Source organism: Grus americana, chromosome 22 (assembly GCF_028858705.1).
Source record: "Grus americana isolate bGruAme1 chromosome 22, bGruAme1.mat, whole genome shotgun sequence".
In the NCBI taxonomy this organism is placed as follows: Eukaryota; Metazoa; Chordata; class Aves; order Gruiformes; family Gruidae; genus Grus; species Grus americana.
The window spans coordinates 3,246,488-3,270,742 of NC_072873.1; the positions used below are offsets into that span (position 1 = coordinate 3,246,488).

The 24,255-nt window shown below is 48.5% G+C and overlaps 1 protein-coding gene and 1 long non-coding RNA gene across 2 annotated transcripts in view; one reads left to right on the forward strand and one right to left on the reverse strand.

The window, feature by feature from the left end:
- Positions 1-588: 588 nt before the first annotated feature.
- CCR7 (C-C motif chemokine receptor 7) lies at positions 589-13,048 on the reverse strand. Its single transcript, XM_054801120.1, has 3 exons — positions 12,626-13,048; positions 6,254-6,303; positions 589-4,563 (listed from the first exon to the last, which is right to left on the reverse strand). Exons 1-3 carry the CDS (start codon positions 12,633-12,635, stop codon positions 3,499-3,501), a joined length of 1,125 nt encoding a protein of 374 aa, XP_054657095.1. The 5' UTR covers positions 12,636-13,048; the 3' UTR covers positions 589-3,498.
- Positions 7,410-24,255, forward strand: part of LOC129195306 (uncharacterized) — a 28,381-nt gene continuing 11,535 nt past the window's right edge. Inside the window, exons 1-2 of the long non-coding RNA XR_008573888.1 lie at positions 7,410-7,481; positions 24,197-24,254. This is a non-coding gene — a long non-coding RNA (uncharacterized LOC129195306). The remainder of the gene's footprint in view (positions 7,482-24,196; position 24,255) is intronic.

A 24,255-nucleotide genomic window follows, 5' to 3' on the forward strand; every position in this document is an offset into this window, starting at 1 on the left:
GTTGCAGAGCTGCATGAGACGGACAGCTCATCTGAATTAGCATGGCAATTACTGCTCTTACCTGCATGTCGGTGTGCCAGCCACCAGAGCTGTGGTCACTGCTTCTCCCCGTGAGCAATTGGCACAGTAATAGGGTATTTCGTTACTGACTTTTAAAATTTTAAGCTGAACAATCAAATGTTACAATGCAAAGGCTTTTCACGTATACCTGATGGTGACTTACGGGTGTTTATCCAGGAGTGGAGCAGGGTTAAGGCAGTTGGGTTGATAGTTAAAATAAAGACTACTGCTTCATCTGTTGGATGACTTGTTTCCTATATAATTTATCAACAGATGAAGTAAACCAACTTTTTTTCTAATTAATTTATTTTACACGCTTTTCTTCCTGCAGGGCAGTACCGATATAAAGCTGGGTTGATCAACAAACAGCTCTTGACAGGACCAGAAGGGCAGGATACTAACTACTAGAGAAGGTACATCTTACAGAGGAAACACAATGGAAAAACAAAGGTATTTTTTAAATTGTTATAATTTATTTTCCACAAATGGCAAAATACCATCAGTTTTCAGAGTTTCAGTAGGGAATCTCAAGTTAGGATCTCAGGCCAGTGTTAGCATGATGCATCTAACTAAGTGGCAAATTTGTTCTGTCTGTCAAATTCGGGGGGGGGGGGGAAAGCCATGTACTCTGAAGTCGCCGCTGTCTCATTGAGGAGGCACCAGATGCAGCTGTCCCAGATGATGCTTTTGGTATCTCATCTGGATAGAAGCAGCTGCATGTTTTCTTACTTAGAATACATCTAGTCGATAAAAACCTGAAGACTTCTCAGCCTGTAGCAGGGGAATGGCTTTTATCAAACAGGAGACAAGTACAATTGCACGTTTTGGTGAAGCAACTGTCCTTGCTAGAATAAGTTAGATGAATGTATTTTGCATAAAAAGTTTTAGTCAAGCAGTGTATTTTCAGGGTACATTCATGTACATATTTAACATTTTCTGTGTGAAGCAGCTTTACATATCTGGATATACGTTAAGAATGTATTGTTACTGATGAAGAAAACAAAAAAGACCCTGTGTTATTGGGTATTCCTTGCTCTGGAAAAGTTCTTGTTAGGTGAGTGTCTCGCCTGAGTAAGGACTATAGGAACAAACCAAGAATAAATGACTATTCAGTGTCAGTCATAACCCCCCATTTCATATGACAGAGAAGCAGCACTTCTGTACATGTTACACGGGCATTATAAAAGAAAATGCGTTAAACAGTTGGATGGAATTGTACTTCAGCGTAGACAGGTAACACGGAGCCGAATGAGCTTTCTTCCTGAATCCCAGCTCTTGGCAAAATCCCATACCCCAGAGCCAAATGGTTCGTGAAGAATTTATTTAATTATGATGGCAGCCAGCTATATAACTGGCATGTTGTCTCAAAACCAGCTAATTGAATTCTTTCTTTGGAAGGCTGTTTTCAGTTCTCATGTCTCTAAAGCAATGGGGTTTTTTTTTGACCTGTGATCCAGAGAGTTCCCTGTATCACTCCTAATGGATCCACGCATGGTACTGAAAAAGGTGTAAATGTCTTTTCAGTAAGTGTGTTTTGCTCTGCGCGGCTCTGTACGTCCACTGAACAGAAAACTGTTCACCTGCCGCTCCGGGGCGTGAGGCTACACACCTCTGCTGAGCCAGCCCCTCCTGCCCCGCTCCGGTTCCTGGCCAAGACCTTCTGCCGTTGATGTCTGGCTTTGGGGATCAGAGCACGCAAGTCAATCACAGACACACAAAAAATTGCAGCAGCTCCTCCCCAGTTGCCATTCAGATGTCCCACGACAGCAGTTCCCAGGGTGTTCATCTGTCAGCAGGAATCTTCGCTCTCCGAGTTAAATGCACCAACTGGCATTACATCCTGCGCTTCTTTTCAAGGTCTTATTTTACATGACAATAATCTGTTGTTCAGCTGCTGTGTTCCTTTCACGTACGTGACCCTGGCAGTAATCTTCCACACGTGACTGTCCTTTGCATTTAAATCAAACCGCAGTGAATGACATCTTTATTAGCGCTGACAGCACGAATGCAAAACATGTTTTCAATAGCTTATAAGTGAAATAGATATCTGTCTCAAAAGCCAGCTGCTAAGGTCCTTCTAGAAAGACACGTTCATTGGGAAGGGAGAAGAAAACCCACATTCGTGTTTATCTCTTGAGGTCAGCGAGCAGTAGCGCAGAAGGCCCCCACACGTATGTGAAAAATCGGCAGACTGTGTTCGCAGCAGATGATAAAGCTAGGTATGAGCAAACTTCAGATGCTGGCGGACTGAAGTGGTTGACCATAGGCACAACTCTATGCTGAATTGGAGTGTTTTACCTTAAGAAATGCATATGTATTTGCCCTGGGTTTGAATCTTTAAAATTCTGAGGATTCTGGCACCCGTCTGCTAAAATACGTGCTTTATATCAAGCGAGTAAACAGTCCCACAGCACGTCAGGAGTAAGGACGATACTGGCACAGGCTGGATGGCTGGGTGATAAAAATGTATTTTAAGCACCTGGCAGGATTGATGCAGAAGTGTCTGTTTCTTAATCAATGTCTTTCCACATTTAAGCTATTTGGAGCTTGCAACTAACTTTTTTCCTTGTGCAAAAAGCCTGAATCTAGACTGTGCTAGCTATCCCTCCATCAGCCTTGAGCAGGCAGATGCCCTTTCAGAAGCTAAAGGAGACTTTATTTCCGGAGTGGAGCAGCATTTCTAAAGAATTCAAGTCAATATTGGGATGCGATAACTTGTGCTTCTTAGGATGCGCCTTCTTTACTGGTGAAACACCAGCTATCGTCGCTACAGGCAGCAGCGAGGTGCAATTTGTATTTTGCCTAACAAAGGTAAGAGTTGCCACAACAATATACAAAGTTATAGAAATGATGTATATGATATGTATGGATTTAATATTAGTTATGGAAATTTCTCATGGGGGAAGGCAGAGCAGAGAGGCGTGTGCCAGGATACTTCGTTGCTGTTTAGTCTTGGAGACTGAGTCAGTGCAGCAGGGATCATATTTTTGTGGATATGGAAGAGCAAGAGAAGTCTTGTTAAAAGCAACGTTCAAAGCAAGGATGATGCTCTTGGAAATTTAGCTCTAAACCAAGCAATTCTGTTGCACAAATGTCTGTTTCTCTGGGTGTTTCTTGCTTTAAAGGAAACTGTTCTACTCTGAGCATTTCTTATTTTGATAGGAAAGACTAAAATAAAGGTGAAATGGCATGATAAATTCTAGACTCACCGGTCTCCCTTTCCCTTGTTTTGCTATTAGTCACAGCTTTATTGAAGTCTCTCCATCCACGGGAGTAGTGGCTAGCAGTGCTAGCTGCCTGAAACATGGGGAGGCTCCTGGTTTTCCTCTTGCAGCTGCCTTTCCTGCAGTAGTGGCAGGTCTCGCTCTACCAGTAATTCAGAATAGAGGAAGTGTACAAAACTGCTCCACCTCGGTCAAAGCCTGCGTGGAGCTCGGCTCATGGGGAGAAGGTGGTGGTTGTCTCTGTCTCCATGGCAAAGGAAAACCTCTTGCTCTCACGGCAGGTGGACAACTGCCAGAGGCGCTCCTGGCTCAGGCAGCCCAGCTCCTTCAGAAGCTTGAAGAGGTCGTTGCGGAACTTGACGCCGATGAAGGCGTAGAGGAAGGGATTGAGGCAGCATCGGAAGCAGGCCAGAGTGTAGGTCACGTCGTCTGCCATGTCAAGCTTCTTGCTCTCCTCGCACGAGCTGGTGTGGTTGAAGGCCGAGATGGTCTTGGCCAGCATGACACCGTTGTAGGGCAGCTGGAAGACAATGAAGACAATTACCACGGCAATGATGACCTTGATGGCTTTATTCTTCTCAAAGTTGCGGGCCTGGAGTAATGTCTTGATGATGATGAGGTAGCAGACAGACATGACCAGTAGGGGAAATAAGAAGCCGAAAACCATTTGGGACACTTTGATGCCAGCGTTGAAGGTCTGCAAGTCATTAGCGATGATGGAACAACGGGGCTGGCTGTTGGAGTTATTTATACCACTGTGAACCAGCTCAGGGATTGAGAGGATGAAGGCCAGGACCCAAATAAGGATGCATGTGACTTTGCTAATGAATATCATCCGGGGACGGAAGCGGTGGGCTGAGGCAGCCTGGACGATGGCAAAGTACCTGTCGATGCTGATGGACAGGAGGAGCAGCATCCCGCTGAAGAAACTCATTTTGCAGATGCAATAGACGGCTTTGCAGGCAAACTCCCCAAAAAGCCAGTGCATGGCTGCGCTTGTGGCCCAAAAGGGAAGGGTCAGCAGGAAGAGGATGTCTGCTAGAGCCAGGTTCAGCAAATAGATGTCTGTCATGGTCTTCAGCCTCTTGAAGTAGATGTAGGTGAGCATCACCAGCCCGTTCCCCAGCAGCCCCGTGAAGCAGATGAGGGAGTACATGGCTGGGAGGAAGGCAGCACGGAAGTTCCGGACTTCTTCCTTCTCGCACAGGATCTCAAACATGGTGTAGTCGATGGTGGTGTTGGAGTCATAGTCATCGGTGACGTTGTTCCCGGCACAGAACTAGAACAGGGAAGAAGAGTGTTTGGGAGAGGTACTGTGCCCCTCTGTGGCCGTGTCGGGAAGGGAGCCTGGCGCTGGCCGGTGAAGCGGGCTGTACCGCCTGGCCCCAGAGAAGTCCCAGGGACTTCCCGAGCGTTGGCTCGTGCCAGCATCGTGAACAGAGTTGGCAAGGTCTCGTGGCTGAAAATGTTTCCCATAAGTATGTGGGGTTTGGGGGTTTTTTGGGGCTCAGAGTGGGAATTCCACAAGGAACATTTAGGGCTCAGCCAAAGTAACACCTGCAAATTCTGAAACACATGGCTGCTTTCCAGAATGGTTCAGGACCCACGTACAGCTGTATGGACATAGTCAGCTGTCGGGTAAAATGGGAAAAATTATACATCCTTCAGCCCTCTCCTTCCCTCAGCAGGGATAACGTTTCCTCTTGACTGACTCTACTCGTTAGGCATTTTCTAACTCCAATATCCCCTCCCTTCTCCCATCTGAGATGCTCCTGTTGCTCGTGCCCCCTTCTCACTCGTGGCGGCGCTAGCACCGGGCGGCAGCGGTTGTGTCTGTGCCGGTGTCCTCCCGGGCTTCCCGGTCCCGCTGCCGCCCGTCCCCCCCCACTGTGAGGGGTGAGCAGCGAAGGGCTCTGGGGGAAGATGAAGCTGTAGCTTCCCTGGGCTCTTTTCTCTGCTAAATTAATAGAGGTGTCAATGAGACCGGGAGGAAACAGTGAGTAAGGCAGGAAGCTGTTACTATGCTGGCATGGACACATTGCCGGCGTCTCATTCAGGCCCCTGCCCTGATTTAGGTTCTGATTATTCTTGTTTCATCTTCCTACACTGCCATAACCTACAGGGCAGAGTGAGCTTGTGGTATCTGTGCCCTGCTTTTTTGTGACTTATTAGTCTCCAGTACCTTCTCTCCATTGCACGGAGATGAAAGGTTTCCCCTGGATACCTTTGCCTGTTATCACTGAATATCTTAGCGCGCGCTCTCCATCTCAGGCAGGCTTGGCTTTCACCACATCCTGCTTGCTATCTGGAGCCATGTCACCAGAAGTGAAAGGGAAAAGAAGCAGGCTGCAAAACTCTCCCTGCTGTTCTGGGCCTCTCGGAGAGCCTGAGCTGGGGGCCACGGCATGGCTGAGGCCGCTCTTGTGGTTGCGGGAGCGTGAGCAGTTCAGGAGTAGGTCACGGCACGGCTCGGTGCTTTGGGTTCTCCTTCCCGCTTTAGATTTACTCTGAGCAGGAACAGGCGGAGGAAGATGCTGAACTCTTCCTCCCTGGGCATGTCTTCTCTCCAAGCCCGGCACTTGGAGCGGCTATTTGCAAAGAGCAAGAGCTGGCTCCTCACCAGCACTCGGTGTGGGATGCTCTCGTCTTAACTGAAAATGCTCCCTTGGTGCTAGAAGGGGACTTGGTTCTAACAGTCCAGGCCATCTTAAAATAGCGGTGTATGTCATTGTTTCTGTTCTCTCTTTGCTCTTGTTCCTTTTGTTTGTTTTGCCTCTGGCCTCTAGCACCTCTCTGCCCTCTCAGCGCCCGCCTCGGGCGTGCTGGATCCTTGGTGCGAGCAGCCGTGGCCCACGCATCTCTGCAGGGCTGTGGGTGGCTGCTCTTTGCCCGTCAAAGTTTTCGAGATCTTTCTTTACCCACAACACAAATGTAGCGGGATTTCAACAATGTTGTTTTTACGATCTTACCTGAAAAATTAGAGGAAGGCTGAAAACAAGGGTGACCTTTAACTGCTTGCCTGTAGAAGAAGGAGACGCTGTGTTAGTGTTAGCAGTTAAGAGGGGGTTTCCACATGATGCTCGCTTTGAAAAAGCAGTGGTAACTTACTTGACCATGGCATTCTCAACCCTGCAAAGCTCACCACAGCTGGGTAACTGAAAACCCGATGAAAACATTAACAGGATAACCCAGGGTCACATAGCAAGTTACTGTCAGAGCACAGATTAAATCTCAGGAGTCTGGCCCCTCGTCTGTACAGACCGATAGCTAAGGGCAGTGAGCTTGTGCACGGTGTACCCATTTTTATTTTATACATTTGATTTTGTTTTCCTGCAGACAGCAGCAGCCCATCTCCTGTGCCCTGTTCTGGGCTGTGGGGGTGTAGCGTACTGAACCCATGTAAAACCATACAGCTGTGAGCGCAATAAATCCGGCCCAGCTGGTCCCTGACAGTGCCGTCGCTGGACTGCAGAACAGGAAAGCTCTGCTCCCTGCAGGATACACATAACCGAAGCTGGCTGAGATTTATTGCTTGTCTCCTAAATGTCAAGAGTTGGCTTCTGCTGCCTTTGGATGTGGAGATACAGGATGCTGACAGCTGGGAGGAAAAATTAAATTCAGGGCCAGATGCGATAATGGTGAGAGCAATCTCAGACAAACAGTTCTTCCTGCTGTGGTTAGCAGAGGCACAGAAGCCAGTGAAAGCTTTCTCTTCACTCTATTTAAAGCACATACCAGCATCTACCTCAGGCAGTTGCAAGTGAGAGCTGCCCAAGCTAGAAGGTGATCTGGCAACTGTGAGGAAGCCCTCGCCTCTGCTCTGGCACGAGCAGAAGATATGTCCTTCCTTGAGGGAGGGCTGGCATCAGCAATTTTGAGCATCGCGCTGCTCACCCTGGGATGTCTCTCTAGGCACTGGCTAGTTCCCCGCGCCGCAGCCCTTCCCTGCTGATTATCTGGTCCAAGGCTGGAGCAGAGGCAGGAGATGCTGCTGGCTTCCAGCTGCCTGTTCTAGGGAGTACGGCTTTCTCCTCATGACCTGTTCATTGATAAATTTGACTGATGCCTTTGCCTCTTGTGCTTAGCAGTCTGTTCTATGCTGCTCTGTTCTGTTTCCTCGCAGAGCCCATTTGCACCCTTCCCTGCTCCTGTTCAGGTATTGCACTGGACCAGGATGATGAACTTCCACTACTTCAGGTAACTGCGACTGTTGTGGCAGTATCCACACTTTGTCACATGCAATATTGTTAATAACAGAAATACTTGGGTATCTGTGATTGGAGATGCTTGTTTATATGTGATGTGTGGGTGAGAGATCCTCAGCCACGTGTGAAAATACTTGTACTTATCTCCAGAGCCTATGTGTGAGCTTCCTGCTATGACATGTAGAAATGTGTGCCTTGCCTTCCCTCTTTTCATCTCTTACACTCTTATATGTAGCTGGGTCCTTAGTTATGTCCATGCACCCCTCACCTTCTCTGAATCCTCCTGGGGGGGGATCTGAAAAGTGTAAAAAGTGCATCATAGTGCAGTTTAGTCAGGGACGGAGTATGCCGAGGCTGGATTTGAGGGATAAGGCAGGGGGGAAGCGTGGCTACATGCTTCTGCCTGTGTTTTCTGTATGCCCCACGGCTTTCACTCTGACCAGTCCCAGACTGCAGGAAGAGGTTTGGTGTGCATCTGCTGCAGCCATCTCCCCCCTTCAAGCTGCTGATCTAACTTTTGCATACAGGAAATAAACGGAAAGCCCAAAGTACTTAAATTCACCCAGTTAGTTTAAGCAAGCCTAGAATTCAGTTGCCGTCCCTGCCTGGGACATGGGCACGGGGTGCCTGACCTCTGCAAACCTCCTCCCGCCCCCAGCCTTTGGAGTCTTTAGTCTTCTGTTCCACTTTCTCCATAGCACCTGGAGTTGGTGCTTTTGATGGCTAATAATTACTGCTGCTGGCCTGTCTCATCCACGTTGGGCAGGGGCTGAGGTCTCGAAGGCAGTTCACTTCCAAGAAGGTGTATAAAAGGAGGCAGGGGAGAAGAGGCATGCTGAGGCTCCAGAGGAAAGGCACCAACCCCAATCCACCAGCGCCTTGCTCTCGGCATTGCCTGGTTTGCATTTTTCAGTCATCCCATGCCAAGGGCACCTTGCTGCCTGGTGGTACACCAGCGTGGCCGGGCACTGCCCCCAGCACGGGACCATCTTCCCCTGCTGCTGCTGCATCTCCCCTCGAGCCCCAGCACCAGCCCAGCCCCTGTTGAATCTGAAAAGTCAGGGGTGCACAGCCCTGGCGAGTTGCTGATCTTTTCTTTTTTTCTTATCACATTATGAAGTGCCTAACGAAATAGAACTGATAAAGTGACTCAACTAACGATCCTGAGACAGGTCAGTTATGTATCATTCCTTTGAAGATCATCTCACTTTTTTTTTTTTTTCCTTCTCGGTTGCTGTTTCAAGAGTCTTAAATGTCAAATGATTTTTTTTTTCAATACGTAAAAAAAAAAACAAAACCCAAAACTTGCACTGTTTCTTCCTCTCATTCTGTGCCCCCACCTCAGCTTACACATTTGCAAAGGCATAACCAGAGAGGTGATGTGGCCCCGTGGTCTTCCCGCACAAGGTTGTTGCCCGAGTCCCTGTGTCACCAGTTTCAGGCAGACTGGGGGAAACGTGCTTCTCCCTGCAGCGCTCTAAGGGGTCCAGGGCAGTGCGGGGGAGCAGAAGCAGATGAGTCGCAGAGAAGAAATGAGACATGCTCTGGAGTTTAATAAGCGATTTTAGGTAGCTTTCTTTTCTTTCTTTTTTGTTTTTTTCCTCTGGCAGTTCTCTGTTGTGGGTATTTTCCTAAAGTTTTGTTCCTCAAAATATTAAGAAAAAAAAAACCCCTCTCAAAAGTCCCCACAAACAGTTGAACTAGAAACCTCACTTATAAAAAGAAAACACAAACTCATTACAGCGAATGAGTCAGACTTGTCATAAAGCCCTGTGTCAGCCCCCACGTCCCTCAGCTGGTGCTGCGCTGCTTTGCTGCACGTTCCTGTCCTGGGAAAACGGGGAAAGGAAAATTGCTCCACGTGAATGACAGCGGGAAGAGATCCGCTCTCTGCTGCTGATGGCAGGGCGCGGGGGAGAGGGGACAGCAGCCCATCACTTTGGAACATCTTCCCCCATAGAGTAAGCACAAGGGGTGGGATTCATCCCACTGAACTCTAGCCCTTGACATCTGGTTAGCTGTTTAGGCTCCCTCGATAGCAAAGGGAAAGACAGGGGTGCTTTTAAGGCACGGTTCAGCTGCCATGGGGTAGGCATCTGGGGTGCGGTTCATTCCATGCTGCAGCAGAAGGGTTGGTGAAGTTGGACAGATGAATCCCAGCCGGTTTATCTGAATCTCCCTCAGCATCAGCAACCAATCTTACCTAAGATAAAAGCAGCTGTAGTAGCAGTGCATCCCCCGGGTATGCCCGGAAAAGCTTCTGACAGTAAGAAATATTTGGTAGCAGAGAGGAGCAGAGCTGCAGCCGCGTGGGATGGTGAAAACTGGACAAGCACCATCCTGCGGAACGAAGCTCTGAGTCATTCTGCCCGAGCGGGTCGGGCTCCAACCGGGGCCAGCACGGAGCAGCGGCTGCTCACCGCTGCCGAGGAGTATGCCGAGTGAACAGCGGGAGTCGGGAATGCTTTAGGGAGTAGTGGAAAGCCGAGCAAACCTGCCGTGGCTAAACCCTCCCGCTGCAACACTATTTTTCTGTTGGCAAGAACTGCAAAGCACGAGTTTCAGTCTCGAGCTCCTTAGCACATGTGTAGGCAGTGAGTAACGTACTGTTTGTATCTCGAAACACGTACTGGTTTCTAGTGCCTCATCGTCATCAGTATAGTAGGCTTTTGGGGAAAGAACCAGATATTTCTGAGAAAAAATTAATCATACATAAATGATATACTGACGATTGGCAGTTAACAGTTTAGTGCTGTTCTCCCCCCCCTCCCCTCGACTTCTCACAACTGGCAGAGGAAGGATATCATCATTTCAGGAGTGAACAGACCCAATGATACCAAGTCGTACTCTTATTTCATGTGTTCATAGATCTATTACAGCAGAAAGTTAATAATTATCTGCCGCCACCCTTTTTAGGAAATTGTGAATCAAAAGAAAAGATAAGCGGAGATAAGTTAAGAATGAGTCTTTTAAGTGAGCCAATCACGTTTCCTACATAACTGCTTTTTAGAATAAAGCAATAATGCTGTGCATCCTAAGTGCTATGAAATATTTCTTTTGGAATATTCTTCTGAAATATAATAGTAGGACAAAAAAAAACCAAACCCAAAGCAGGAAAATTGTCATACTCTTTTCATTGGGTTCTCACTAATTCTTTCTTTTTCCTGTCATAGTTAACCTTTACCAATTAGCTAAACTCAGAGTAACAGCCGTTCCCGCCAAATACTGAACCCCTACAGCGCACCCGTGTGATATTGCAGAGGCCAAATATTTAAGTGAGATTAGACTGATGGGTGGTGAAGAGACCCAGCTGGGTGATGTGTTGGCTTGGATGCAGGGATTCCAAAACTCAGGGATTTTTCTAAGCTGTTGCTGCAAGGAGGCATCCATGAGCACATCCTTCCCTGCTTCTGCCCGGTGGGTCCTATGGCACCCAGGACCTCCAGCCTGCACCCCCGGAGCACCCCGCACCCCCGGCTGCTCATCCCCAGTGTCACTGCACAGGGACCCCGAGCTCCCCCTTCCTAATTCAGAGCAGGGTTCAGCACCAGCTGCACCGCACGTGGCTTCACGTTCAGACCCTGCATGTGGAAACCCCTCTGCTTAATCCAGAAATCACTGCGGACCTTTCAAGAGGAAAAATCCCTGCCTGGGAAACGAGGACTAGTTTGGGGGCTGAAACAGTGGACGAAGATAGAAGCAGCGGTCGTTTTCCCAGCTGTACCAGACTAGCTCTCTGGGTGATGTTGCATGAGCCACTTTAAGTTTTTGCATCTTAATTTCCTCAAAAAAGGAGAGGGCAGTAGTCCCCATGCTTGTGCTACAGCCTAAGGCACCTGTAGTGAACTGGGTGCTCAAATCTCGGTGTTTTCACAGATCATCTCGAGTTCTGCCTGCAGCGCTTCACACAGGACACCTACGACTCCCAGCCCAGGAAAATCACTCACTTCCCAGTTAATGTAAAGCTTTGATTTGAAAATGTCACAGCGAAAAGGCCGTGACCCCTCCCATTTCATCCTGCTGGACCACCCCTGGAACAGGGCTTTCCTGGGATGAACGCTGTGGATACGGTTCCATCCCTCTCCCCACCCTTATTTCAGCTCTGACCGTGCTCTCCAGCGTGGAGAAGTATTGGTCATGTTCTAAACCCAGTTTGGTTAATCTGGTTATAAACTAACTTACTCCACCCGAGCTATTCCATTTGTCCCTCTTCCCTGCACCCCCTCCCCAGTCACACGGGGATTAGTGTTTGCAAATATTTGAGGAAAAAAAAAAAAAATAAAACGAAGCGAAAAAGGAATAAATCATGCGGTCTCAGAGGAACAAAGAGCCTGCATATTATCTGCCACATCTCCGACCCACAGCACCGTTCCCCTCCTGCAGCCGCCCACCTACTCAAGCTCCTAGAAGTAGGTGCCTGCGGAGCACTGGGTGCGAAACAGCAGCAAGTGGCAAAAAGACTTTGAAACTTTCAGCAAGAAACAGGAACAAATTGTCTTGTATCTCCCGGGCTAACGGGATGTCATTGTGCCAAAGCAGAGAGGCTTCTCTCGCTTACTTGCTCTTTTCTGCGTGTTTCGGGATGGGGTGATCCGTGGGAATCCCGACCCGTCCAAGTGCCCTCGCCCCAGGGCTGGTCCAGCTCTGAGCCAACGCAAATCCGTAAGTTTTGCAGCAAAGTTTTGTTGCTGCAGTGAAGATATCCATTAATAGAAACAGTTTGCATAAGACTGGACAGATTTAGCCAACAAACTCAGATATGTTTGCTCCTAATTCCTTGGTTTATTCACTGAATTAAAATATTACCAAGGAGATAGTATTATCCCTATTTTTATTTTATTTTTTTTAAGAACATGGAAGAAGAGATACGAATTATGAGAACTCATTTGCTTCAGGACAGAATAGCCCCTGAAATCCCCTCCAAGCCTATTTTTTCTGTTTCTGAAGTAATTGATTTGAGTTTTTTTTAATATCGCGCTTTTTTTTTTTTTTTTAGTAATTATGAGGAAGATGAAAGCCTTTTACATTGTTCAAGTACTCTGTTAACAGTGCTTCATCCACGTGTCGTAGGGCATGTATTTGGGCATTATTAATAAAGCTGAAGAGAGAGCCAGAGGCTGCAGAACAGGTACTCACCACCATCCATGGTCTTGTTTCAATCAGAGATGAAGTCACAAGCTTAGCAAAAGCATCGCATGTTCCAGCGCAGCCTCAACGCGCAGCAGCTCCCGCCAGAGACCCTCTTTGGGAAATTCTCTTTTATACTTCCTGTACCTCTTGAGGCGTTGCTGACATTTAGAACACCCTCCTCCTCTTATCAGGGCAGGAAAGTTGTTCTGCGTGCCACGCTGCCTTCAGGCACTCGGGGGTTCAGGCGCTTCCTCAGCATCTGCAGCCGATGGCTGCTCACACGCAGTTTATACCCAGACCCCGTAAAGTGAAGTGGGTTCAGCTTTTGCACTGACACATGAGAAACTGTCTGTGATGAAGGGACAAGAGGGAAGAGTCTCTTTTCTTGTTACCTCCTCTCCACAGCAGATCCTGCTTCATCTGCCAAAGCATCCCCCAGAACCCAGTGCTGTGGGAAACGGGGAAGATCCCGTCTCCTCCGCCAGACCCTTCCTGGGGAAGGTGTTCGACTACCACGTGACAAATCTCAGTGTGCAGTTCTGCCAGCGGCCAGCATCCCTTTGCCCTTCTCCCACACGCTGACAGCATCCTCTCTAAATTAGCAGCAGCTCAAGCAAGTAATTGGACTTCCCCCCGCTCTTTCTGCTTTTGGGTGTTTGCTGAATATCGGCATGCACCATCTTCCTCAAAAGGTTTTGCGCTTTTTGCAGTCCCATGCCTTCCCCACCATCACGTTACTGCAGGAGTTTCAGACGTCGGGACGCAGCCCTGGGAGGTCCTGCAGCGCTCTCAGCTCTGGTCCCTGCCTTGACAGGGAGTCCCTTCATCCCGTCCTCTTCCTGAACGGATCAGCTTCAAGAGGAATCGGTGGCTTTTGTTTTGTGGCTGTCCAAGGTCCCCTACTCTTGGAACAGACTCCTCCAACAGGTAGAAACATCATCAGCTCCTCCTTCCAAGGTGACTCAAGGCGTTCGCTTTGGCACCTTGTGGTCTGCATCTTCTCGCAAGATGTCAATGCTGTCACTGCAGCCAGGACAGATGGAAAAATAAAGCGTCACGGGATGGATCCCGGGCAAAGCTCACCACCCCTGACAGGTTCAAAAGCACCTGGTGCTTTGGGGCTTACCCTGGCGTTACACACGCAGGTAACCTGCTCCGGAGGAGCTGGAACCGCTCAGGAGGGACCCGAACCAGCCAGGTCACTGAGCAGGGGACTTCCAGCCAGAAATGCCTGTCTCATGGAGGAGAGATACAACAACGCAGGCAATGTTTGTGTGGCTGGGAGACACCTGGAAAGGCACTATTCTGCTTCAGCAAATTGAAATAAAGGAAAACTTGTCCTACCTATGATGCATTTAGGCTAATTTAGAGATAATCCATTACTCTGCATCAGACAAATAACCACGTAATTAAATAGCTATTATAAAAGGAAACTGTGCCAGACAGCCACTGTCTGGCTGTAATGAATCACTCTCCTTTTCAGAGTAATCAGTGTCTTAATTATCTGACCATTATACGGGATACGTATGATAAGGAGCAGATAAGCTGCGCTAAATGAGTCCATCGGTTGCGTCAGCACCGGCACCTCATATAACCCTCCGAGGCAGAATCCAGCTCGCAGCGAGTGCCTTCAGCCAGCATCCAAGCTGAAATCCTTTGGTGAAGGATGCCTTTCCTACACATTAAAACGCCATGACCACCGAATGTCCCGTAGCTCTCGGGAAAAGTTAACACTTCTCACTGCTGGGGAGAGCCGACTCGTTTCCCTCTAGCATAGTTCAGCGCTGGAAAATCTGAAGATTTTGTGTCGTTAAAGAAAAAAAGAATTACAGTGGGATGTTTCTGTTAAAATTCTTTTAAGAGAATGTAACAGTTAACCACAGCCGAAACAAGACTTCAGTAGAATTTGAGTATGTTTAAGAATCTGATCCTAAAACTACCGATCGCTTGCTGCCTTTAACGCCGATGTGGAGCCCGATGCTTCACTCCCTAGCTCTCTCCAGCCCAAATTAAATATACCTGAAGCCGAGGAGCCTGCGGGTGGTCTCAGATCCCATGTAAACACCCCGCCGCAGCATCAGACCCCCTCAGACATCCTGCCAGCCCGGCCGCCACTTCAAAACCCTCTCAGTGGGTCCCGATCCCATCCCGGGGTACTTAATGTGCAGGATGCCGGATCCCCACATCCTCACCCAAAGTCAGGGCCTCCAACGCTATCAGCGTTTTTATCTGGCTTCACAGAAGGTGACCTGCCCTTTCGTTAGCACACATCTCCGGCTTTTCAGCACGCTTGCTTTTGACTTATATCGGTAGGCATGTGCAGTTCACATCTCTGCGGCTCTATTTATTGCTCTATTTTCCTTTGTTCACCAATTATCCAAGCAGGTAACGCTGCCTTTGAGAGCATTATCTTTTAACCACTTCCGCTGAGAAGGACTAGAGATGAAAGCCTTCTCTTAGGTACAGGCAGAATACTTAGAAATGGTGGGTGTAAAGCCTTTAAACGTAGTCACGGTGCTGTCGGTGGGGGTGTGGGTACGTAGAGCTCAGCACTGTCGCCTAGACCTGCTCGGTCCCCATGAATCCATCCCCAGGTCTGGGGTGGCTGAAGCCAAAGATGACAAGAAAAAGGAGGCAGGCAGGCAGGCAGGCAGTTTGTTTTCAGACATACTGCTGAGCTTTAGCTTCAGAGTTTTGGTACATGCCAAGTTCTCTGTTGTCGGAGCCAATTCAAGCAAATTGTTTTCCGTAAAAAAGAATGGGAGTATTTTAAAATAAACAATTTACTACGTCGTTACGACACCGAGTCTTCTTGTACAATCACGTTTTGTACCTAGGGAGTTCTCCAAACATTTATGGAAGCTTTGCTTAATTTGATTGTGTATATTTGCAGACTATTTCATGCCTTTGTGATTCTGTCTCTCTGACATATTCCCTTTAACACGTGTGCTCCATGAGCTATGTTTTACAGAAATGGGACCCTGCATGAACAAACACACCGCACTTCTCAGCTCTAGGCCTGATCTATGCCCAAGAAAGCCACGCTGTGCTGTTTGCTCAGTAGAACACAGTTCAATTTATCTGTAAAAAAATAATCAAGTTACCGGGTGTATTCAGTCTTACGTTAGAGCCTAGGTTACTCTGCTCGCCTCCACTGCAAGAGTGGAAATCAGTGATTAACGTTTGCTGCCCAGGTCGCAGTACTAGAGCTAGATGGTAGTTGTGCATCAAGGAACTCTCAAAAGAAAGCGCAGCTCCTAATAAATTCCACAGGAAGTTCGCTCGGAAAGAATGATTTCAGTTCACATTGGTTCCACTTGAACCGAAACATTGAATTTGCTGAACTGAATTGAAACATATAATCTCGAGTTGATCTGACATTAAATCGCAGCTCATTCAGCAATGCAGTGTCTCATGGCAATTCAGTTCCTGCGTTTCACACCTATGCCCTGCGTGTAAAATCTGCAGGCTGTCCTTCAGCTCGGACATCCCTCTGCGGGAGGGATCCCAGTGCCTCAGGAGCCGGTGTCTGGCCACGCACGGGCTGTACGATCTTAGAAAGCAGAACCCGTAAGGCTGGACTGCACTTTAGCAAGTTGGAATTCATTCTGAGAAAAGCACAGCACAAGGTGTTTTTACATCCTGAATACAAAGCCTCCCTGTATTTGCCACTGACTTTAAGTGAATTGAGATGAAAACAGACTTTGAAACATCGGTTTCTCAGCAGCTGGAGAGTCCGTGCAGCTGCAGCCAGCGCTGCCCGTGGCTGCACAAGAACCCCCCGCGGGGCGAGCAGTTTCGGGAAGGCAAACTGACAGTACTGTTAGTCCAGCTTCAGGCTGAGCACTGAAGGTGGTTTTGCAGGCAAGTAAACGCATCAGAGTTCAAATCCAGGTATCGCAGGGCCCTTGCCATCTGCTGACCCGTCCTTCTCGTCCCTGCACCCTGCCACAGGACAAGCCCTGACGAAGGAAACCCCAGCTACGTCCCCCCCCCCCGCCCTCAGCTCTCTTCTTCTGCTCTTTCGCTGACCTAAGCCACCAGGGAAGGTTTCTCCCCGTCGCTGTAGGAAGTCAGGGTCATCCAAACAGAAGCGCTGGTGAGTTAAGGGTGAACCTTCCCCAACTGCCCACTTCCCAGTAACATCCCTCTTACGTCAAGGAGGGACCCTGACGTCTGTCCTGCTGTCGCGCTGTGCCCGGCAATGCCAAACCGAGATACCCAGGAACTCCCACATCCCGTTTTGCCTCCTGCCCAACCACCCCTCTCGGCTCTTGAGCTACCGAGGTGGCATTCGGGATGACGCGGGGAAGTTTGTGTTGAAGTCGGTAGGTTTTTCTCTGGAGGGGGCATTGACACAGTCGTTGCTCAAGCAAACGAAATAGCAGAAGTGAAATTGTGAGTAAATTCCTGACATTAAGAGTGGTACCGACCTGGGATTCTTCACCGAGACGACTTCTTAGAGTGGTTGTAGGGGATGCCCTGAAAAAAAAAATCTCATGATTGTGATCTCACCGTGAGGTTATTAAAAGATCCTTATCCTCCCAAGAGAGGAAGCAATCTGCGCAGCAGGCAGGCTCCTATCAGGGACGCGCAGTTAACCCGGGTTGCCTGTTGGTCAGCCGCAGGAGGGAAGGACGCATGCTGGTGTCACTGGGAATTCACCTTCATGCCTGCAGCATGTCACAGGTGATGGCGTTTCTTTTTTTAGAGGGGAAAAGCAGAAAAAAAAGCACAGTTTTACTAGATTTGCATCTGCTCTGCACTAAAGCAACTTCCTCGACCTGCAGTCCAGGAATTGAGCTGTGACGGAGGAAACGTACCCAGAGACACAAGCAGGGAGAGGTCAGGTTGGCAGGAACACAGACCCTCCGCTTGCCACCGCTGGGGTAACCAGCCACCGACCGCGCTGCTGCTGGTTCCTCCGTGCCCTTGGGGCTCATGGCACCCTGCGAGATCTGCTCCGTGCCGTCCGCCCACGCTACCGGCTCCGTTCGTACGCGGAGGAGCCTGCGATGGGCAAACGGATCCCTTCTGCCCTGAACTAACGTGAAAGAGAGAGTGGTCACCCCGGAATGACAAGAGGGGAAAGGAGAGGAGAGGAAAAGTATGAAGAAAAACTCCTGGGATGTTACGGGAACCGTGCTAGGGAGGGTGCACGACCGCTGGGTACGTCCGGAGGGTTCTGAAGCCTTCCCAGCACCTTGTTCCCACACGGGTGGGTAAACTGTCGGGAGGTTCCTACAGGATATCAAACACCAGGGAGCAATGAATTGTTTAGGGGGATAAAGAGAGAGCATTAGGCCTCCTAAAAGAATTGAGGGCCAAAGCGTCTGCTGACCACCCAGCGAGCATCCGTCCTTCCCGAGCGCCTGTGTTTTCATATTCAAAAGGTGTAAGATTTAACACCAATCCCTGCGCTCTTCGGAAGAAGGCTGGATACAGAAACAGGGAACAATCCCAAGAACAGCTCATCAGTCCTCTCTGTCACAGATCTGGCATTCTTCATCCCTGGGCTTAAAACCAACCGAACAAAAAGCCAAAAAAAAAAAAATCATACTGCAATTTTTAACTTGGTTTCTGTTGTTACTGTCACGCTTTCTGGTTTGGCCCCCCCCTGCCCTGAATTGGTGCCAGAATTAAAACGGCTTTCTCTCTCCTTTTTAATAGAATCAACTGGAAAAAAAAGCAAATTGAAACTATCTGTTTACAGAAATTCTAGACTTTTGTAATTCACAGGTGAAGCTGCAGATGATAATTTAAAACAAAATAAGGCATCAGCCTAATAACTGTAAAACCACTTCAAAAAAACCCTTGAAGACTGAAAAAAAAGCGTCAAAGTGAAAGAAGGGAACTGAGAACAAAAACAGCAAGACACAGTCCTAAACCAGAGCAGGATCCCTGCTGTCCAGCCTACGGTCTCGTCACCGCTCTCCACTTGGTTATTGGTATAAACCGCACTGGGGAGAGATTTGCAAGAATCACCGGCAACAATACTCTGTGTGCATAGGGGAGACCTCGGAACCGGGAATCAAAGCACTTGATTAAGCGTTCAAAACCTCCATCAAGGGTTGCAGGCTCCTTCAAGGCACGAAGTTACGGCCGCAATTGGTGTAGGACGGAGCTGGGACTCGGGGCATCCCTGCCCGGGAGAACGGAGCGCAGTTACGGCTCCTTCGTCTCTCTAACGTGATTAAACCCCACCGTTCTGCAGCGCAGCAGTTGCAGTTTATATCCACGGTGCCTGGAGAGCTTCAAGCTGATTTCTAGCCCCTGCTGGAGTTGTACCAGCATCTGTCACACTCTCACACCTGCGTTCCTCCGTCGCGGTAGGCAGCAGGAGTCACCGAGAACAGACAGCAAAGCCAAGGCGCGAATCCAGAATTCCCTGCTCCCCGTCTCTAACCGCGAGAAGAGCCGTTCCCGGCAGCGGTGGCCTTATTGAACACCACACGCGCCTGGCCCCTTTCCTGCCAGGAAGCAATTTAGCAGAAGTAGTGCCGCGTACGTTACGCAAGTACTGAATTAAAGATGTGGAGCATTATACCCAGTTCGGTGGAGAAGGTCCCGCAATGCAAGGCTCACAGCCTGAAGATGGTTTCTGCTCAAGGTGAGATCCACGACAGTCACAAAAAACCCACATTCTAGCTCACTGCAAGTCCACATGCAAGCGCAAAAAAAAAAAAAAAAAAAAAAAAATCTGCAAAGCGCTCTCTCCAGTCCTTTCCAATCCGATGGGTCACCGAAGGGACCTACCGAAGCCACGCGACTGCAGGACGCTTTGTCTGCGGCTCGCGAGGTGCTGCGGGTCCCTCACGCCGCAGCTGTCTCCCAGTAAAGCCCCGGGAGGACCCAGCTCCGCAGGTTTTAACGCAATACAGCTCAGAGACGGCAAACCTGGGGTGTTTGTGCTAACTCTTGCACCCGCACGGCTCATCTCGAGCCAAAACGCTGGTGCAGCCTTGTTACTTTGCTGCAAAATCCTGCCCTTCCCCAGAGGAGACAGTTTGCGGTACAAAACATTGATAATAAATGAAAGTTATTGAACACTTGCGCTCAAAAATCCCAGACACCGTTGCTGACAAACTTTGCATTCTGGATTAATTTTTTTTTTTTTAAAGCATACAGGGATATAGTGATAAATGAACACACACAGACTAAACTGCATTAAGCCCATACAAAACCAATCTTATTCAGAATTAAGGTGATCTTAATTTACTTTAGCTTAATTCACATTGAAGGTCAAATTAGTGTAACTACAAATTACCCTTATTGACTAATTGAATCAGCTGTGGCAGGATTACTGAGCAGGGTCACATCAAGTTATACAGGAGCAGAGTGGAAATTACATCAGCTTGCCTGGGAAAACAGGTCATTCCTGCAGCGAGGGTCCGACTTTTCCCTTTCCAGACAGGAAAACACGTGCTGGGCTGCAAGATTCCTAACGGAGCTTTTCCTGGGATCAGCCCAGCCAAACCTTTGCTGGTGCAGAAGTGGTTTTGCACGCTTCTCTCTGGTCATTTTTATCCAAGAGCAACTTAAACATAAAATCTAGGGCTAATACTTGAATTTCTGCCATTTCTGCAGGGACGTGGCTTCAGTTTGGTTCCATCTTCTGGACAAGACATGGAGAGACAACCCACCCTCCAGCCCCCTTTCCCGAGGGCAGCGCTGGAAGCCTGAGCCTTCCCCTCGGCATACACCACCTAAAGCGTCACCTACGCTGCAGCAAAGCGTTTCTCTCCACTTCTCCTTACGAGGCGCCTCGTCCGTAAACAGCCTTTCTCAATGCCCCTACACACAGGATTCTTCCAAGGGATCCCTTTGTCACCGGGGAAGCATTTCTCACCGTAGCTCGCTCTCGTTAGAAAGTTGGAAAAAGAAAAGGAAGACGGATTCCACAGGTTTTTTAATGCTTTTAATTTCTGCGTGCCATAACTTATATGAAGCTAGAAACCCGTAAGTGCCCCCCAGTTGTAAACCGAGGCACGCAGTAAGGCAGTTTGCGTGCGTTACGCGATGTGTTGGTACAACCAGCAGCTGTACAGGTGGTGGGGGGAATTAAATCCACAGCCTGAGTAATTGTGTAGTTTGAAGCTCTGAGCATAATCATTAAAAAAAAAAAGTGTGCTGCAACAAATACTGTTGCTGCTGGCTGGCACTTAGTAAGCGTTACACAAAACCGAGTAGGAACTACTAGCAATTTGCAACCAAGAGTAAGACTGTATTTTTCCCGTAAGCCATCTCTGGGCAGGCTGGCGGCGGGGAGGTCGAGAGACTCCTGGTGGCAGCGCTGGCTGCAGCTCATGCACCTCTGCAAGCACGCAGCCGGCACCCAGTCTCGTCTGGAATGGGTGATGAGTATTTTTCTCAATGTTCCAGCAGTCAGGATTGCTGGGAGCACTCGTCAGTTAGGAGGATGGAAGGAGAGGTAAGCAAAGGAGCAGAGCAAGGATGTGCAGTTTTAACGGCACTGTGTCAGCACAGGGTTTTTAGATTGCTGGCCAATCTGAAGGCATTTTCTTTAAGTAGCTTTTGATAAATTGAGCAAAAAAAAAATCAAAAATAGCTGCGCTTTTTTTTTTTTTTTTTTTTCAATAAAAACCAAAGCCTGCCTGGCTGCAGGTGTAGGACAAAACCTGGGAGAGAGGAACCACCACCGATTCCCTGAGACAAGGTAGGCACCGAAGGTGGTCTGCAAGCAGAGCACGTCCAGCTGGTGGGAACCAGAGAGAACGCACCACGGGACAGCTACAGCCCTCGCCACGTCCTGCTTTGACCTGGGTGGGGGGGGTCTGAACCCTGTGCCCAGGAAAGCACCCTGCTCACCCGCACCCCCGGCTCTCAGGGGCTCCGTCCCAGCTGCGTTGCCACACAAGCGTGCGTGTCTTGGGTTAACCCGCTCCCGGGGCTCCAGACCTGCCCCACCTCAACCCCCCCCCTCCCCAGCTTCACCCCACTTCTGCTCTAAGCCGCTGTGCACCACCACACCACGCTGCTTCCAACGGGAGCTCCTGGTTCCTCACACACAGCAACCTGCCCCAGCCTCCCATCTGCACCAGGGTTTGCTTTTACTTTGATTTTATCTTTTTTGATTTGTATCCCTCTAAAGCTCTATTAATCTGTTTTATTTCTGTCTATCATAGGGATAATCCTTTATGCAAGCACAGCTTCTACAGCTGACATCCTTGTTTTGCTTGAAGCAGATGAGCTTTGCAAGACTATCCCATGTGGTGCACCGGTGTTTTTTTTTTTTAAAGCCTTGTTTAGTTTCTCCAGAAGCTTTTTTTTTAAAAAAAAAAGTTCAGCTGCTGCACAAACAGGAGATTTTTGTCTTTCACAGGAGGCTAACCTCAATCATGTATATAGGTTAGCGCTTCAAAAGGGTATTTAGGTGCATGAAGTCCTTAAGGGGCAAAGACCTGCAGATTTCACTAGGAGCGAAGCACGGTGCCTGTTGAATTGCTTTTCAACAATCTCACAAGGTGCCTAGGTCATACTTCGATAGCTAAATACCTTCCACTATTTACCCTTTGGGGCCTGCTCCATGCTATGGACCTGTTATTATATTTCAGTTTCGTAGGTCTGAAGTTTTTTTTTGGGGGTGATAAAATCTGATAATTACATTGATGCAAAAAAAAAAAAAAATCCAAAAAGCTTTAAGAGCAATTTTTTTTAACCCAGGCTTCTTAATAACTTTTACTAAGTGTATTTTTGTGGTGAGATAAAAGCATATTTTTGAGAACTACCCAGTACAGAAGAAAACCTTCGCCCACTTGATTTTACCTGCAGAACAAACCAAACAGCAGAGCCACGGTGATGTCAGAGGTCACAAAGCATGAGTCAGACTCTCAAAAAAACAAAACAAAAAAGCCTGTATTTTCTTGAAGAGAAAAACAAACCAAAGAAAACAACTCCCTCACTATGATGCAATGCTTTGGATTCGCCTCTGCATTTCCTTGTCAGTACTCTGTGGGTGTGAAAGACTCACCAGCTCTCAGCCCCCCCAGAGGGACCCCAGCCTCTCTCCAGCAGCACAGGCACCCTCAGTGGTCCCCACAGCACCCACATCACCCCCCCACCCACAGGACGCTCACCACAGTGGGAGGAAGGAGCCCCAAGAGCTTGCACCCCATCAAAGCAGACACTAACTCCAGTGAACCCAACAACAGAAGCACAAACAGCTCATGGGCTTTATCTGCTCTATCATCCTGGTGGGAGGGTTTCAGGTCGTGCTAAGGACCTCCAGGTGGGTGTGTGGGCTCCTCCGGAGCTCGAGTTGGCCGCTCTCTGTCAGAGGTGGTTGGCAGGGGGTCAGCTGGGGGTGCCAGGCTCCTGGGAGCTGTTGCCAGATGCAGCCAAAGGAGCAGCGGGGCTGAGAAAGGGCTGTTGCAGGAGCACAGCAAAGGAGCTGGGTTTCTCGTGAGGCTGGTCCTCCTTGAGGAGATCTTTCTCCTGCACCTGGTCCCCGATGCTCGTGTCCCAGTGGGCACCTCTGCCAGGCACCATGGGGGTGGTCAGTGGTTCAGGTGCTGCCCACTGGGCATCTGTTCAGGAGGTTTCCATGTGCTTGGAGGAGTTACTTTACCCATGAAGATGACACCTACACATTTGGGTACACGGCCTTAGCTGCAACACGCCTTGTCTTTGCCAATAATTACTTTTATTTACATATACCTTGAGAATATGTAGCAGATGAAAAGCACAAAAGGCCTTCAAAACCAAGGCTGTTGCAGATAAAAGCTGTTGCACAACAAACGTTTGCAGCACCCAAGGTGTGGAGGCTCCTCCTGCCCCAACCGATTCCACCTGAGCTCCTGTGTGGTCAGGCCCAGCCCAGGCAGCAGCAGGAATCATTTAAGAAATCAAAGCTTTACGTTGGCAGCAGCAATCATTCAAGAAAATGATTTTTCAGAAGAGCAAAACACAGTAAATAAATCTTCAGATGTGTAGCTTCAGATGTAAAGCAATGTTGTCTATAATCAAAATGGTTTGTTGAAGGGAGCTCAGCTGACGGGATCAACGTTTCCATGAGTTTCTGCATGATCTGGAGCACTCACAGATCCCGGGATGGAATTAAGGGAATAGAACAACCAGGAGTGAGTGATCCTATCTGTTCTTTTAAATCTGAATTACCTTTCTGAAAATCCATTTGATCTTGATGGGTTCTATGAAATTGTGAGCTACAAGGCAGAGACTGAAGAGGCTATTTAATACGTATATGAGACAGCACTGATTTAGGTGCTGTGTATATGAGATGGTGCCTGATGAAATAACCACCTCCAAGCAGAAATAAAGGCCCAAATCAGCTCATGAAATCTTGTGCACTCGGGGAGAATGACAGCAGTTAATCAGCAGGAAAAAACAATCGGCTTCAGCTATTCAGTGTTTGGAGCACAATTGCATCTTCCAAGAGTGAAAGGGTGTAAATTCACACCTTTCCGCCTTTTAGGTAGGAAATTTGACTTGGTTTAAAGTAACATGGAAATTATTTCTGATGGTTTGGAGAGAGGTGGTGAAAAACTTACAGGCAAAGAGACTACAAGTTCACTAATACTTGTATTATTTCCTCTACAGATTGTCCCACACATTGGCTTTTAAAGGCATTACCTTAGAAGACAAGAACCAGACCACTG